This window comes from Betta splendens, chromosome 8 (genome assembly GCF_900634795.4).
Source record: "Betta splendens chromosome 8, fBetSpl5.4, whole genome shotgun sequence".
In the NCBI taxonomy this organism is placed as follows: Eukaryota; Metazoa; Chordata; class Actinopteri; order Anabantiformes; family Osphronemidae; genus Betta; species Betta splendens.
The window spans coordinates 1,256,895-1,274,180 of NC_040888.2; the positions used below are offsets into that span (position 1 = coordinate 1,256,895).

At 51.9% G+C, this 17,286-nt stretch overlaps 1 protein-coding gene across 1 annotated transcript; it reads right to left on the reverse strand.

The window, feature by feature from the left end:
- Positions 1 to 3,221: 3,221 nt before the first annotated feature.
- Positions 3,222 to 16,690, reverse strand: LOC114860140 (glutamate receptor ionotropic, NMDA 2B-like). Its single transcript, XM_029158498.2, has 7 exons — positions 16,495 to 16,690; positions 15,959 to 16,084; positions 14,782 to 15,011; positions 14,541 to 14,701; positions 14,188 to 14,375; positions 12,172 to 12,410; positions 3,222 to 9,415 (listed from the first exon to the last, which is right to left on the reverse strand). Exons 1-7 carry the CDS (start codon positions 16,673 to 16,675, stop codon positions 7,136 to 7,138), a joined length of 3,405 nt encoding a protein of 1,134 aa, XP_029014331.1. The 5' UTR covers positions 16,676 to 16,690; the 3' UTR covers positions 3,222 to 7,135.
- Positions 16,691 to 17,286: the final 596 nt, after the last annotated feature.

Below are 17,286 nucleotides of genomic sequence, written 5' to 3' on the forward strand. Positions count from 1 at the left end.
ACACTCTGAACCCCTGGAGCAGCTGCTAAATGCTCGGTGCATCATTACTACTATTATTGTGTTATTACTCTTTTATTATGGTCTGTTTTCACTTTTTGCCTCCAGGCCACTAGAGGCTCGGTGACTGTTGTGCTGCCACCTGGTTGTTCAACAGCAGGAGGCAAAAAGTCCCTAAGGACAAAAAACACAGGAGCCAAATAGCACGAGTGGTTTACATTGTATTGAATTCTAGTCTGATGTCATAGATGTTGGCAGGAATGACTCCAGCGGCACCAGCACTGTTACAATAGGACTGAACCCGCTGCTTGCTTCAGAACATCCTGTGCTTCCAAACACCTCGGACAAAGAATCACTGTCGACGTGTTATTATTCACCTGGCCGTGGAGCCAGAGCGGAGACGAAGGCCGGTGAGGAGAGGACAGAACATGTGTATGCACATCTGAGTGTGCATGTGTACAAGACGTTTTGAAAAGAACTAGAGAGAAATGCTGGCTGCTGTTGCCGAGGCAACAGCCTCCCTCTGCTTTAACTCTTTCTCCTCGCCGCTTCACTTCCTTTTCACCTTCTGTCCTTTACCATCACAGCGAGCTCACACTTGTTGATGTCCTATCACGCCATCTGTCCCCGTCTTCATCTCCATCCATCGCTCCGCTCCACGTCTCTCTCTCCTCCCAACTCTCTGCGACACCAGTTCTTTTGATTCGCCAGCCATTCGGTCCTGTCATCGTCCACACACCTGTCATTTTGTCTGCACATGTGCTTTGTCGACTCTGATTCATTCTTTGCTAGAACAGTGACAATTTGTGGTCAAATGTGGTCAAGTAGTAAATGTGTCCGTAGCGTAAACCCATGATAATTAGCCGGTCTTCACCTCACTCGCACTGAGAGGGTTCATCTTCATCTTCTCCATCTCCTTCTTCTCTCCGTCAGATGAAAACAATTTCTGTGACTTTCAAGCCAAAGGAAACAAGGTAAGCCACAGTAACCATGGTAACCGAGGTCGAGGCAGCAGGTAAACATACCAGGCAACTCGATGTGATGATGTGATGTAACGTCCGCTTACATCAGCTAATGCAGCAGTAAATGTCGAGGAACGTTCTGATCTGCAGTTCAGTGGAGTTCGTTCTTCACGGCGAGCAGAGACCAGCAGGAGGAGGAAAAGCTTCGCTGCATCGTCTCTACCAGGATCCACGAGGCTCACACTCACTCAGACCAGACGCAGAGAGTGCTTCCAAGCACACATGACAGTCAGACATGGAACCACAGCGTCCACACACACCAGACCTGCAGCTCCAGTCTGTTCACAGGCAGAACAGGCATCAGGGTCACACATGGACCGAGTCAAAGGACGAGTCTGGTTCCGTCAATCACCTTTGACTCAAACAGTTTTACTGGTGCGGCGTCGCATCACAAACCTCGTTGCCAGGCAACCGTTAATTGTTGAAAAGCAGGTGTATTAGAAAGAACGACGTGATGCGAGTCAGACGCCAGAGCTCCGGCGCTGCAGAGGCCATCTGCCCTCTTTACCTCTGCTCGCTCCTTCTCCAGCTCCACTGGACTCTCCAGCCATAACTCACTGGCTCCTCTTACTTTTATTACCGCCATCCCTCCCATCCTGCACACACCTCTCCCTCCGTCCTAATAATTCAAGCTGACGCTCAATACGAGGGGCCTTGAAAGAAAGCTCGAGACGAGGGAGGGTGGAGACGGAGAGAGGATGGAGGTGGACGGTGGAGGAGGAGAGGCAGCAGGAAGCAGACGAGAGGCCCGAGCCTCACGTGACACCTCACTCCTTACATTAATAATTTGATAAGACCTGCTCAGCAGAGTGAGTGAAAAATTAATGTGTGCCAGGAGGGAGGGCGGTGGGTGATGGATGGGAGGTGGGTGTCATGCCTACAGGACGGGGGTCGGTCCAGCTGCTGGGCTGCAGACACGCGATTAGCGTCTATCAGCAGCTTCCTCTCCGGCCGGGGCTCCTCTCTGGCTGTGGCCTGTGGGGACAGAGACTCTACTCCAGCAGCCGCTTCATCTCAGCTTCACTATGTTTGGGAGGCGGCTGCACAGACGGTCCCAGATGCGTCTGTCTATCTGAAAACACGCGCTCTATCAGTCCATCAGTCTCCTCCTCACTCGCCCCGGCTTCCTGTGGGACCTGAAGTCAGGAGGTCAGCAGCCATTTTAGTACAGACTCGAATCTCCCACCTCTCGCTGTAAATATTGTACAGACATTGATGGATGAACACTTTGGAGAGCGCCTGCCTTCCTCTAGTGGCCAGCACCGGTTCCACTTTACATTTAAGGTGTCCAGAGGATGAATCCCAGCGGCTCCCAGGGACTCAGAGCTGTCACTTAGCTATAGTGAACTGGCCAAAATACTATTAGGGCATTCATGGTTTCCAGAGGATGAACTAATAGGCCTGTGTCTGCAGCTCAATGCTGGAGCAGGAGCAGTCAGTTTAATGGCAGATGCTTAAGACCTGAGCCTCATTTACTCTGATCATCCACATCCAACCTGATCTAATTACTGAGCAAACACATCGTCAGTCTCGCTGCTGATTCCACTGATAAAGCAACGCCGCAGTGACTCAGAGATTAAACTGAATGATCATGAACCCAGAGGAGAGAGGTTGTCGAGGGGACAGACCCAGGCCCAAGCACCATATGGCCCCGGTTCCCCAGCAGAGCCCTGCACTCCTCTGTTCTCCATCCTCCAGCCAGCAGAGAAAAGCAGCGTGAGTGTAGAGAAGAGAGAGAGGAGAAATGAGCCCATTCAGCTGCTCAGTCTACCCTCACAAACTCAGTGACATAATGAATGTTTCATATTTATGAAATGTGAAAGCTAGACGTTATAAGTCACAGTTTATCCTGCTGGTTCCAACGGATTCCCTTAAAGGAGCCCTGCAGTTATTTTAGGTCTCTGTTAGGCTTTAATAGATATTGATGAATGATGATGAGGGCTTGAAGGTGAGGAGGTGAGAGCAGCCTCGTCTGTCTGGGTTTTCTCCGTCCCTCAGGCTTTTATGTGAAACCAACCAACAAACATTTATTTGAGTCGAGGCAGACGGCCGCAACCATGAGCCCGGTTCTGCTTCCGCTTCTGCTGCGGCTCATGGCTTGTTGGCTTTTCTACAGTAACTCAGAACAGGAAGAGTAAAAACAGGCTGAACCTGGAAATTTACTGAAGACATGGTGCAAACAACAAATGACTCTGCGCCAGATACATGAAACTTAGTTTTTATTATTAATACTCAACACTAGATTTTCTTCATGTACAAAGAGAAAGAATAGTCTTATTTGAGCACTTATAATTGTAGATATCAGTATTATTCGTATTAGAAGGAGCTTAGTTATTTTTTTGTAATTTTGTCATGACGTGGTTAATTTTGTTATTGAGATTAATGTGGTTCGATACAAAAAAGAAGGTAAATGTTTCCCCAATATTCAGTATTTACACAACATGTACAAGTATTTGTTTTTGTGTTTTCTGCTCGTATGGCGTAAAAATGTTGGTATTATCTCAAAGAAAAGGGCCACAAAAAGAGAAAAGGATGGCCAAGAATATTATTATGTATATCATTATGTATACAATTGATACTATTCATATGTTACATTTTTGTCAACCCACAGTAATTTTATTCAGGCTGTGAATTTCCCTTCAAGGTGTGAAACACATTTAGTAGCAACCCCTTACGTCAGCGTATGAGCGGTGAAGATGGACAACAGCAAAACTGTACACGATTCAATAGAAAACCTCGTATGCGTCAGTAGAAAGAGATATCAATACATATTAATACACACAGAAGTAAAACACCAGCTCCCTCAGGAAGCAGAGGACCTTCACAAGAAATCAACCTCTTCTCGTCCGCATGAGATGAAACCGCACGAGTGACTCACTGATTAGAAGGTTGCAAACACAACACGTCAAATCCTTTGACTCCCAATTACAAAATACAAAAACCTGCGGCCGAGCGTGACACGCTGCCTTTTGGTCCCATGCGCCAGAAGCCCTGACACAAAGAGGCGTCAGCTGAGGTGAAACTCATTCCCCAACTCTGCACGGCCACAAAGCTGCACAGTGTTGCTCTCTGTGAACGGTGTGAGGGGATGGAGCCGCGTCCGGCAGCAGCGGGAGCACCTTCACGTTTGGTCACGCCACTTATTGCAAATGAGGAGGGCAAACGCGGTGGCCTGCATGAAAACTACATTCATCACTTTTCAATCAACCATCTAGACACAAGCGCAGTTGAGGAGAAAAACGGAGCAGAGATGGATTTCCTCTGAGTGCTGGGGAGGAGATTACAAAGACTTATTGGATTCAGTAGCTCACAAAAGAAGAGGAACGATCCCTGACTGCATGAGGACATATGTACACAGCAAATTACAAGTCACACGTCCTGCCTCAAGTTGCACAAACACATTCGAATCCGAAGCGTTTCAGTGTTTTCAGCTGTCAGATCACAGTTTAGCCACACGTGAGCTGAAATATGGCAACAGCAGTCGAACGCCTCCGGCCAAAGTCCAGATGAAATGAAACAGGACGTGTGACGCTTCACCGGCTAATAAGGGGTTGCACAAATGCATTTCAGCGTCAGACTGGTCAGGAACGCCTCGCCGCCATCACCCGCACAGGTAGCAGCGCTGCCTGTGTTTCTATAGCTTCCTTTACCACAGTGATGTCTATCCCACACAGAGGGGCGGGATAGGCCGGGCGACATGGCTCTAGATTCAATGTGCAATCACCATTAGAGCCCAGATCACAAAAGAAAATACAAAAAGGGCAACAAAACACAAGTGTCTTTAGTTGTAACGCTGCTTAAAATGAAGGATCACAATATTCTGTCTCTATATGCAAATAGCATCTATGTATACACGTAGTATTGTATTCCATAAATGTGTAGATAGTTGAGTTGAGCTCAAAAGCATGAAGAATAGCTTATCTTAAAAAGACAGAATCTAACACAATTCAAGGGAAACTTAGCAAAGACGCCTAAAACTAAACTTTCCCCTTAAGTCACCAAACGTCTACACCTACAGTAAAAGATCCTCGATGTCCAACACTGTAGTGAACCAAGAAAAAGCAGAATTCTTAACATAATCAGTATACTGATCGTAAACTATCAGAATCAAGTAAACATGAGATTCAAAGGAAAAGAGCTTCAGTTATATCACTTAGTCATATTTGTGTCTTAACTATATTTTGCATATTTTTGTGTTTTTAGTTTTATGACTTTTTATTTTTTTGTTTATTTTCTTAAATTGCTGTAAAACATATTGAAAGTTACATCCTGCCTGTCTGTTTACTGTACAAAGTGAAAAGACTTTAAATATATTTACAGGGAAAAGACTGAACAGGTGACGCTGACGCTCGCTCCGAACCGTCCCGCTCCGGTCGCCGCCGCTTCCCGTCCGTCCCTAAAAACCAGCCGCCTCTCAAAGCGTGTGTATAAAAATTCCAGAGATCCTTCGGGCGGAGTGGGAGAATCAGATTTAAGGCTAGCTCGATCGCTCGCACTCGGACGCTGTCATCTGTGGAGGCTGGCATGAGGACACACACACACACACACACACACACACACACACACACACACACACACACACACGCACACAAACACGCACACAAACACGCACGCACACACACACACACACACACACACACACACACACACACACACACACACACACACACACACACACACACACACACACACCACGTGGATGGGGTGTTTTTAGAGGGTAACACACACTCAGCCCAGATCTCCTGCAGCCCTTGAAGCTCTGACCCCATCAGCTAATCAAAGATCAAACCTTTAGACAATGAGCGGCTCCTCAGTTCTAGCGGTGGTGTGATGAGTCACCGTCAGGCAGCTCGGGGTGGATTTGGGGCTGGGGTGATAAGGCTTGACTGCTAAGAGCCTGGACCCACACAGAGTAAAGGTCCTGTGCAGTAAATGAGGCCTCTCCTGCGTCGTTCAGAGAAAAAACAAGATGGCCGCCTTCCTGACACCTTCTCCTACACGTTTGTAGCCCACAGAAGCAGCGACAGCGCATATATCAACCACAACAAAGCCGATTACGAGAGCGGAAGCTAATGCTAGTGAGAGGCTGAGGAAAGTAAGTGCCTGGTGACAGTTGTAACCTGAATAAAAGAAGTGGTCTGAAGGCTGCCGTGTCCGTGAGGGGACATCCTGAACAGAAGCCAGGGCTTCACCCACTGGATGGAGCTGGGAAACATCTTGCGATGCCGTCAAGTCGCAGCTCGAGTCCACTCGTCCACTGGAGACCGTTAAGGCACGTCCTTCCTCTCCGGATGAAACGTGTTGCTCACAGTAACAAGTTCAGACGAAAACTGTGTCTTTGCATGTGTGTTTGTGTGTTTGATTGGAAATGTCTTGAAGCATCGTTGGCAGGATCTGTGGGCTCAAACCCACTGAGATCCGGTTTTCCCCACGAGGAGGAAACCAGCGTGAGCATGGAGTCAAATGTCCTACGGTAAACAGAAAAGCGACAGGATTCAGTCTTTGTGGCTCGTTAGCTGGGAACAACCGACCTGCTGCCACCACGACCACAGCAACCAACACCGCAAAAAACAGAAAACAACAGAACTGATAGAAGCAGTGCGTCATAATCAATACGAACATCTGTAATTCACAACGTTATCAATATTATTGTTGTTCTTATACCCTGTGTTTCTATTACAATATCTTATTAGCATTCGTGATTGTATTTCTCGGCTCTGTTGACGTCTGGGATGAGGAGGAGGAGAGATGGGAGGTGGGGGAGAGGGGGGGACAGAGCTCTCGTCCTCTCCTGTGCTGAGGCTCTGCTAAATGTCACTCCTCCGCTCTCGCGCCTCCGCCTCGCTGGACGAAGCGAGCGGCCGGAGTCGAGGCGACGCGTTGAGGAAGATGTTAAGCGACTGTGTGGACATGAAATAGAGAAAGCTTTGGCCGGTTCTGAGGGAGGGTTAACGTCCCGCGCCTCCTCAGAGTGTCCTGATTTTACCCACAACTCCTGGTAGAAAAGTCTGGATGTTTAATTCACAGTTTCAGCTCGTTCCTCGTGCCTCGCTGGGCTGTGGACAGTGTCTGTAGAGTCTTCCCTGATCTCCTCCTCCTCCTCCTTCGCTCTGCGCTCACACATCAGACTCGATGCTGGAGAGTTTCTCGTACACATGGCCATTGCTTCCGTTGAAGGGTCGTGGGGGGCCGACCCCCAGCATGGAGCCGTGGTGGTTCATCCCCCCGAGGCTCAGCTCTTTTGGGAACCGGGACGTCACGTTGGACATCCCTCCGGCCGTGGCAGACGCTGGCAGATATGACGTCGTGCTCAACTGGGCCCTGAAGTCACTTCGGCTGTTTTTGGCAACTTGTTGCTGCTGCTGCTGCTGCTGCTGCTGTTGCTTTTTCATGTAATATTGTTTGGCTCCATGCATCAAACACTGGTCGTCACCAAAGGTAGGTATAAAGGGGTTTTGGTTGACCCGGTCGGGGTAAAGGGATTTGGATAAAGAGAACGCTGTCCCACCTCCTTCCATCAGTGACCTGTCCCTGTCTCTCATGTCTCTCTCTCCGATGGAGCGGCGGTGGAGTCCGTCTCCGCCTCTGAACAGGCCGAATGGCGATCCGGGTCCCGTCCGGCCGTCTCCGCCGTAGAACAGCGGGTCCCTGTCTTGTTCCCTTCCTCTCTCCGAGCCCCCGTGACGCTCAAATATGTGTGCGAAGGGGCTGGTGCCCTCCATGTAGCGCTCTTTCTCCTTCAAGCTAACGCTCCTGGGTGGGGGCAGCATCCCTCCCATCCCTCCCCCCATCCCCCCTCCGCCCAGGCCCCCTATCAGGCTTCCCATCCCACCGGACTCCTCCTTCTGAAGGTCGACAAACGTGTCGTACGAGTGCTGCCGCCTCAGTGGTTTGCCAAATCCTCCACCTTTCCTCCTCTGCTGGGCCTGAGACTGGGGGCCTGCGCCCATGCCTCCCCCTCCTCCCCCGCTTTGCCCTCCCCCCATCTGTTCCAAGAGGTGGTTGTTGTCCTCGCTGATGTCGTAGAGGTTCCCTGTCTTTTTACAGCCCTCGCAGCGCATGCAGGTCGCCGAGCTGGGGCGGCTGTTACCGCCTCCTGAGGATCCGCAGCTCATGCCGCCACCGTAGCCGCCACCGCCTCCCCCTCCGTGGATGGACATCTGCTTGCCCCCGCTAGCTCGACAGTTCCTGCACTCCCACTCTCCTCCTGCCAGCCCAGAACCCCCGCTTTTTGAATCTGATTTTTTGGGTTTGCTCTTAAGGAAATCATCCACTGGAACCAAGGAGGTGCAGGTCCCCACTCCTCCGTCTCGACTCCCAGGCCCCTCCGTCAGGTCCACGTGTTCCCACTGGGGGACGCCCTCTTTGGGCCGAAACTGGTCCAAATAAAAATCCCTGACGCTCTCCTTCTCCCTGAAGAGGTAAGAGTTCCCATCGTTGTTTCCCACCCCCCCTCCTCGTTTGCGTTCAGACGGTAGAAGCGGTGGGGAGGCGGAGCGGTGGCCGTGGTAGTGGTGGTGGCTGATGTGGTAGGGTTTCCTCCTGTAGCCCAGCTCGATCTCGTCCAGTTCCCGTCTGGACTTGGCAGAGGCCGGCCTCTTTTTCAGGCTGTCGCGGTACTGCTTGCGCTTCTTGGCGTTACCCTCCAGGTTCCCGTAAGTCACTGTATGCGTCGAAATGTCCGACACGTCCGAGCGCACGTTCCCGTCGTCGTCGCCCCTCCCAGGGCAGTAGCTGTGTCCGGGGATGTAGGTGGAACTGGAGGCACCACCTTTGAAGGAGAACTTCCCGTAGACGTCTGGGGGGCCGCCCTTGAAGCTCTGGCCTGAGGGAGGAGTCTGTCCAGACAGCAGGTCAAACTGGCTCATGTTCCTGTGGGTCAGTGCAGAGCAGGGCTGAGTGGTGAAAATCGGGGCCACGCCTCCACCCAGACTGTCACAGTCAAACATGCCGCCCTCCAGGGAGCTGGCGCTGCCCAGACTGTGGGGCCGGTTGGGGGGTGGTCCGCTGAGCCCCAGCGTGGAGCCGTGGTGGTGCAGGTAGTGGTCCTGGTACAGGTTACTGTCCTTCAAGTGGAGGTTGCCAAAAGTCCTCTCCACCTCGCTGATGTAGTCGCTGAACATGTTGTCCTCCGGCAGGTAGGGGGGCTTGCAGTCCGAGTGGCCCGCCAAGCTGCGGCGGTGCTCGGAGATGTCGTAAACAGAGGACTCGCGGCGGATGAAGTCCAGAGCGCTGTGCGGCGAGCCGTTGACGCCGGAGAGCGAGGCCATGTTCTTAGCGGTGCGGAGCAGCCGCATGATGTTGGAATGGGTGTTGTTCATGGTGGCCGAGGGCGAGTTCAGCGCCGAGCTGCTCTTCTCCTCAATCTGCACCCCGTGGATGCAGCTGTAGATGCCCTGTGTGTCACACAGACAGAAGAGTTAGCACCAAGAAGGAAAGTACGCAAAAATATAGAAGACTGCAGTTTTTAAAATCAGCAGGAAGTACTGCGCCTCAGTAAAGCTGCGGGTGACAGCACCAAGACTCAGAGAGGACAGTGGAGCCGAACAGTGGATGATTGATACGAGCAAAGAGCTGTAAAACTCTGGTCAATAGCTTCTAATCAATGTGATTAGAATTCAGCTGAACAATATCCTCCGGCGGTTATTAAACACAGCGGCTCCACAGCCCAGCGCCGCGGGCCACTCCGCAGAGGAAGGCCGAGCCGAGCGGACGGGAGCCGGCGCCCGGTGACACAAAGACAAACGGCTCCATTTGCATTCAGTGATGTACGATACAATATTCAGACGAAATAAAAATGGATGTTCGGGCGAGAGCAAAGCAGGCGTGACAGATGGGAACGGTCAAGGCTCGATCGATGTCAAACAATGATTCTACTCTGGTTTCTGGACGGCCGAGGAAATGAAGAGAGATCAGCGGGAGAGGTCAAAGGTCAAACGACGGCCGTTGCCCCTGCAGGGGTCACGGGGAGGTCAGGGGTCAGGTCACTGGTCAGCTTCACCTGCATGTTGGTCTGAGGAACAGAGGCCTTCGTCTCATTGAGCTTTACAGAGTTTCACAGTTGACAGTAGCTACAAGCAACGTTAACACACTGACGCTCGACAAAAATCTAAAGACTCATTCACGTTTACTTCCTGTAACAAAACAAACCAAACAAGGTTCGAAAGGCAAAAACCTGGCAGTGAAACATTTATAGTAATTAATAAGAAATATTCTGCTGTTTCTACGGAGACTTGATGAACAAAAACAGCAGCTGGCGAAGGTGGAGCTGGTTTTAACAGTTAATGTGCTGACAGCTGCTTCGTGCATGAAAACAACAGCATCGATTTGCCGATTATGTTCAGTTTGAAGCAAAGCAGTGAAAACAGTTGGACGCGCTGTGAGGTAAAGCTACCAACAAGTCAAGGAGCAGGTTCACCTTGAAGCCGACACCTTTCGGATGTAGAGTATCTCCGTGGAGTCAGACCCACCACTGTTAAGTGCCTGGTGCCCTCCAGCAGCTGATTTTGTCCACACACTGTCCCAGCTGGGCAGCGCTGTGGGCCTGGTGCTGCTCATTTGGGCCCGATGCAGCAGGAACTGTGGCCCCAAGCTCCCTGTAAACTTCAACCCACCGAGGAAGCGCTGTAAAACCTATAACTGATTAAAGCGGCACCGAGCAGCAGGAGCCCGACCGCTAACGCTGCTGGTGTGATGCCATGTGCGTTGACTGAGCCCGAGGGGCCGAGTAAACCGATGCACTCATTAGCTCGGTGCTGCAGGTGGGACCTGGAGCTGCAGGTGCTGGAGCCGTGGGAGCCCCTCGTCCTGCTACGCTAACCGAGCGCGAAACCGCCACGGGAGCCACGTGACAGATGCCTCACTCCGTGCGCCGCCAAGCTCAAACCTTAATGCTGGCAATAACAATAACGTTTATTGGATTATGCTGTGAAATTAAAAAAGCAGAATCAATCTAAGCGGCAGAGCAGGAAAACGTGGATAAAGGCCCAAAAGAAGGTGCAGCTGGATTGAAACTGGAGTGAAACTGGAGTGAAGCTGGAGTGAAGCTGGACTGAAGCTGGAATGAAGCTGGAGTGAAGCTGGACTGAAGCTGGACTGAAGCTGGACTGAAGCTGGAATGAAGCTGGATTAGAGCTGGACTGAAGCTGGAATGAAGCTGGAGTGAAGCTGGAGTGAAGCTGGACTGAAGCTGGAATGAAGCTGGAGTGAAGCTGGAGTGAAGCTGGACTGAAGCTGGAGTGAAGCTGGACTGAAGCTGGAATGAAGCTGGAGTGAAGCTGGAGTGAAGCTGGACTGAAGCTGGAGTGAAGCTGGACTGAAGCTGGACTGAAGCTGGAGTGAAGCTGGAGTGAAGCTGGACTGAAGCTGGAGTGAAGCTGGACTGAAGCTGGACTGAAGCTGGATGTGAAACCGACCTGGAACAAACGCTGCGTTCTCTCATGTTGTCACTTTGTAGACAAGTCATTTCTGCAAATGAGGCCGTGCTACAAAGTGGAATTGCTCTCACATCCAAATTATAATGACGCAATAATAAAAACAACAGCGAGCCGCCTGTCGGCCTCACTGTTGTTTCTCCTTCCCGGCGTCAGGAGGTGGAAGCAGCTGTAAATTAGCCACGTGGTGCAGCAGCTTCACCTTCAGAGGCGCTCGGTGAATTACCAGCCGTGTCACCAGCATTGGAATGCAAATCAAACACCCCCAGGGTGACTTTGGTCTCCCGGGACCAGTAATCTACCCGCTCTGGTTCCGTGGCTGAGTTTTGTTGAGTGAAATATTGATTTCAGCTCAGTATCTGGTAAATATTTACTTCCTGGGCGTCAGAGAGAAGGAGGCAACGGCTCCGAGAGGAAAACGGGCTCATACGTCTGTTTGTGCTGCCAACGCCAGCTTTGTCATCCTGCTGCTCTTAATTCACACAAATCAGACTTGAGAATCATTAAAAAGCAAAGAGTCGGTTTCAGGTGTCGCCTGTCACACACAGATGCCAGATTTCCTCTGAGGTTTACCACAAAACAATCATTCAGCAGGAGCAAACATCCAGGACCTGATTCCTCCATCAGCTGCTCCAGAAACATTGGAGCAGATGAAGTCGCCGTGATCTCGACTCTTCGCTGCTAGAAACCTGCTTTGAGTAAAAGCGGACTCTTCTCACCCTGCTGATGGTGAAGACGAACCCAGGTCGACCCGAGCACACGCCCATGAAGCAGAAGCGCAGCTGCCAGTAGAACCAGTGTTCGCAGATGAAGGTGATGAGCGACAGAGCCATGGCGGCTCCCAGCATGTAGAAGACGCCGGCCATGTTGTCCACGTCCAGCTGGCTGGACATCACCTCGTTCTTCTCATGGTGGCAGATGCCCGTCAGCCAGAGGGACTCCAGCTCCTCCATCTCACCTGGACAGAGGAGATGCAACGATGAGGAGGAGGAGGAGGAAGAGGAGGAGGCGGGCGCCATGACGACATTAAAATACAGACAAGGGAGAACGAAAGTAGACGATGATGCAAGAACAGAATGGAGATGGAGACATGAGGGATGGAGAGGGTGATGCAACAGGGAGAGGAGGAAGGACAGAGGGTCAGGGCGTTCACAAGTAGGAGTCAGACTCAAGCAGTCGCGTCTGGAGGTGTTTAACGCTGCGAGCCGGGTCACCTTCTGTTCCGCATTAATCACACGTTCAGCCGCTGGACACGAGAACGAGGGAGGAGCCACAGACGCAGTCTGCATGAAACCCGACGCCGCTCCACGGAAACCGATGCTTCGTGACTTTACAAAAACGATCCACTGTGACGTCAGTTTGACAAACAACAGCTTCACGCCTGAAAACCAGTAAAAGCAGCTGTTGTGGGAAACTGGGGAAAGTATCAGCTTCTTTATGTTAAATACCAAAAAGCAACAGTCCAGTTTCCCAGAGCGACTTGAGCTTCCCGTCCCCTTCCTCCAATCTGAGCAGCTGCTCCCTTTGCTTTGGGCCCGAAAGTCGGAACAGAAAGTTTAAAGGTTTCATCACTGATTTCGTGCCCGGCGTCTGTGAAGTGATGCAACAGGTCTCTCATTTGCTCAAGGCCAGAAGCTCATTAAACTCATGTGAACCAAAACATTATAACATATCTAATTATATACACACATATACAGCATATATGTGGGTGTGAGCTGCAACGCTTCTTTGTGGGCCACCGGGGGACGGGGGGGACGGGGGAGGTGACATTGAAGCCACGTTGCTTCGCTTCCTGCAGGACGACACCAGTCCTTCTCACAGCAAATGACTTCACGTAGAGACATTGAACACAGGCGCAGTGAGTCGCATGTCGGCTGATGACCCACATTCACACAAGCTCCGGCGCTGGCGTCAGAATGCACCAGGAGCGGTCCTGGCACCTCTATCTGGGGCGCTGCAGCGGGCCCTGCAGGGCCCTGGGTTCTGCCTGGACCCGGCCCAGCGCACCCTGCAACACACAGGCTCCCATTACATTTGCCTTCCTGAACCCAGCCGTATATCAGCGCACGGCATTGTGAAATTAGAGCGCTGGAGTCGATAAACTCAGCGAGCAGCTGTTGTCTGGGACATTTCGACTTGTTTATGATGAAGAGCTTCTGCTTGAAAACCATAAAACATTAAGTGCACGCGTTCGCAGCAGACGCTTTAAACACATTTCATTTCATTCCCACTTGTTCTGAGACTCATTAATGTTCCAGTACGAGCTGACTGGAATGAAGTGGAAGTGTTTGGAGGGAATGAGCTGCGGACGCTCATGAAGCCGGAGCCTCACGCAGCCACTGGATCCGCGCACCGTTGACTCCCATCACTAACAGAAATACCTTCAAAACCTGCTTCTGATGCAGAACACGCTGCAGCGAGTGGGGCCTAAAACTATGACTGGATGAGTCAGAGGCAGATGTGGTCCAAACAAACGCACGCTCCGCGGCTGCTTCCCGTCAGCAGCTTTAACTCTCCGGCGGCTTCCAGACCTCGTTACCTTTTATCCCCACGTCCCGTGCTGTTTGATGTCCGTCTGTGAAAGGTGACACTAAATGAAACGACCGCCTTTGACCTACTTAACGCCAGCTTTTTTACTGCAGCGCTTGGTGAGAACCAGTGGGTGAACAAACGCAGCCTCCGCTTCCCGTCCACGGCGGGCGGCGCCAGCTCGTGGCACTGGGTCAGCGTCTCACCGTCTCCAAACAGCTGCAGGATGGCCAGGTCCACGTGTCTCTTCCACAGCGACTCCTTCTGGATGGCGATGCCGTAGCCGGTGGTTGCGAAGATGTAGCCGCTGCCGATGGTCACCAGCTTGCAGCCCTCGTCCCGGCCGGCCATGTAGTTGAGCACGGCCGCGTCGTAGATGAAGGCGTCCAGTTTGCTGGTGAAAAAGGAACGCGAGGTTACATTTAATTAGCGCTTAGAAGCCAGACGCAGCTACGACGCTCCAATTAAGCTGCTAAAGAGCACTAAGCTGCTGATAAGTGTAATGGCCAAAGGCTGGAGCTGCACTCAGTGCTGGAGGGAGGAGGCAGCCGTGACTCACCCCGACTTGAGGCTCTGCAGCGCCTCCACCACGTTCCTCTGGTGGAACTTGGTCATGTACGCGTGCATCTCTGCGTAGTTGTTCCTGATGTTCCTCTCCGTGCTCCCGTTGGGGACGGTGCCGAAGCGGAACGGAGGCGAGAAGTCGTTGGGATGCTGGAACTGAGCAGCAGACGGAGCGGCCGATGAAGCAGCGCGGACTCAACGAAGGAGGGATTAAAGAGACAAACCAACTAACGTACCTTTTTGTCCGAGAGACCAGTGACCTGGTCCACGTACTCCTCCTGGATCATGAAGGCGGCCAGGTTGGCAGTGTAGGAGGCCAGGAAGATGACGGCGAAGAAGGCCCACACCGACACCATGATCTTGCTGGTGGTTCCTTTGGGGTTCTGCACAGGCACAGAGTTGTTGAAGACCAGACCCCAGAGCAGCCAGATGGCCTTACCGATGGTGAAGGACGGGCCGTGAGGCTCTGAAAGGGAGGCAGACTGGGAAGTAACAGGCTGCTGCTTCTGCTGGTGCCGACAGCAACACAACACCTCGACAAAGCCAATTATCACCTCCACCGGGAAGATGCACATGCATAAAGTGAGCACATCACACATGTGAATGAAGCCAATGCGTTTGACTGCACCGATGGCGGCGCCTCCTCGGCTGTGATAAGCAGTTGGTTCATAACGTTTGTGTGGGTACGTGTGAGTGTTGGAGCACGTGGGCGTGTTTTGTTGCACGAGGCTTTTGTTCACAAAGCGGCTTCGCTTTGGCAAAATCTCCGACGTGGAGTTTGAAAGAAAGTTGCCTAAATGACTGGCGCCTCGGCCGATCTGATCTGGTTTACGTCGTTGCCAAAGACAAACGTGACTCAGGACGAAGGAGGGCATGAAGTGGTGTGAGCGGAGGCCTGAGGACCTGGAGCTGCTTGAAGTGCAGCTGCCGGACCGTCCTGTTCGTGTGCTGGTGCTGCTCTCACACCCCCGACTCGAGAAGTTGGCTGTGAAACCTTGTCTTATTCAGGAAATCTCAGACTAACGCAACTGGTTCCTGAGCAGCGATGAGAAGATGCTCCCACATATGTACTGATGACGCCGCTTTGCTTTAGCTATGGTAGCAGTGGTAGCAGACACAGCAATTGTGCGTGTGTGCGTGTGTGTGCGCGCGCGTGTGTGTGCGTGTGTGTGTGGGTGTGCGTGTGTGCGCGTGTGTGTGTGTGTGCGTGTGTGTGTGTGTGCGTGCGTGTGTGCGTGCGTGCGTGTGTGTGTGTGCGTGTGCGTGTGTGCGCGCGCGTGTGTGTGCGCGCGCGTGTGTGTGCGTGCGTGCGTGCGTGTGTGTGTGTGCGCGTGTGTGTGTGCGCGCGTGTGCGTGTGTGTGTGCGTGCGTGCGTGCGTGTGTGTGCGCGTGCACGTGCGTACGGTCGCTCACCTTTGCCATCAGCCAGGCAGCGGTTGTAGCCCACGGGGCTGAAGTACTCAAATATAAACACGGCCACCGCTGACACCAGCAGCAGCATCACGAACATCATCACCCACACATCGGCACTGAAGGGCTCTGAAGCAGAGAGAGAGACGCTATGAGAACGCAGGGAGGAACGGTGAAAACGAGCGAGGGCGGCACAGAGAGGACAAAAAACCAAAGTCAGAGAGGCCAAGAGAAAATGCAAATGTAGCGCGGCAGATTGAGGAGAGGAAGGAAGAGTCAAAAAACAGAGTGGGAGTGGGAAATGGATGAGGGCAAAGAGGCAGAGAGCAGCAGAGAAGAAATAAACACTGAGTATTATCAGGCACTCATTAATTAAAATGTGGGTCCACCAGTTCTTCTGTATCTGCTTCAGTTGGACCTTTAAAAGCTGCAACAATGGAATTTAGCCAAAACATGACCTCACACATCAGCTAGTGAAAAACCAGCTAATTCTATGGGAAGACTAATAATAGTCTGAGTGAACAGCTGTTCATCATCACCTAAAAAAGCGGAGGGTGAGACGGTGCCGTTGCTGCGGGACACCATGACGCTGATGCCGGTCTCAATGAAGGGGACGGAGAAGTCGATGACCTCTGACCTCTCCTCGTTGATGGTCAGGGAGCCAACGGCCATGTGGGCGTTCTTCAACACCACCTGTGGCAGGAAGCAGAGAGCATCCATCACTCATCCATCAGCCAGCGGCCGCTGAGGACGCGCTCGTCCCTGAGGGGCAGCGGCACAGGAGCAACAAAACACAAGCGTTTAATTCACAGATGTGGAGCAGAAGCAGCTCTCGACATGTGTAACGCACGCAGCCTCGCTCTCTCTCTTTGTAAGCTGTCAGAAGGTATTTGAGGAAATGCAGGGGATCAAATCTGACACAGCAGCAGACGAGGCAGATTGAGGGAAATGGAAGCATTAAAAAAGCAGACGGGAGGATGAGAGTGAGCAAAAGGAGAGCGAGGAGCCCACGGAGGAGCAGGTAGAGACGGGACGCGGCAGGAAAGTGGGTTACGACAGTGGGTCAGGCTGCTGGAAATAGCCGGCCCAATGCCTGTGCTCCCTCCGAACAGCACCGGCGAAAGTGGGCCGGCTGTGTTAGTAAGGTGTGTCTGACTGTGAGTCAAAGCTCCACAATGTGCTTCAGCGCAAATGAATGAGTCATCAGGGGAAAAGACAGAAGAGAGGGGACAGAACCTTTGTTCTCCACCTGTGAAGTGGAAATTAAAGGCAGAGAGTAGAAAAAATATAATTGAAAATTATATCGAACTTTCAATGAGCAGTTAGTGTGT

Bases quoted from the DNA above. Each gene is read 5' to 3' on its own strand.
- LOC114860140 (XM_029158498.2), bottom strand. From the start codon at position 16,675: ATGGATGCTCTCTGCTTCCTGCCACAGGTGGTGTTGAAGAACGCCCAC. The intron at 16,085-16,494 runs GTGATGATGAAC...TCTCTGCTTCAG, and splicing joins CTCACCCTCCGCTTTTTTAG to AGCCCTTCAGTGCCGATGTG. The intron at 12,411-14,187 runs GTGAGACGCTGA...TCCTCTGTCCAG, and splicing joins CCTGCAGCTGTTTGGAGACG to GTGAGATGGAGGAGCTGGAG.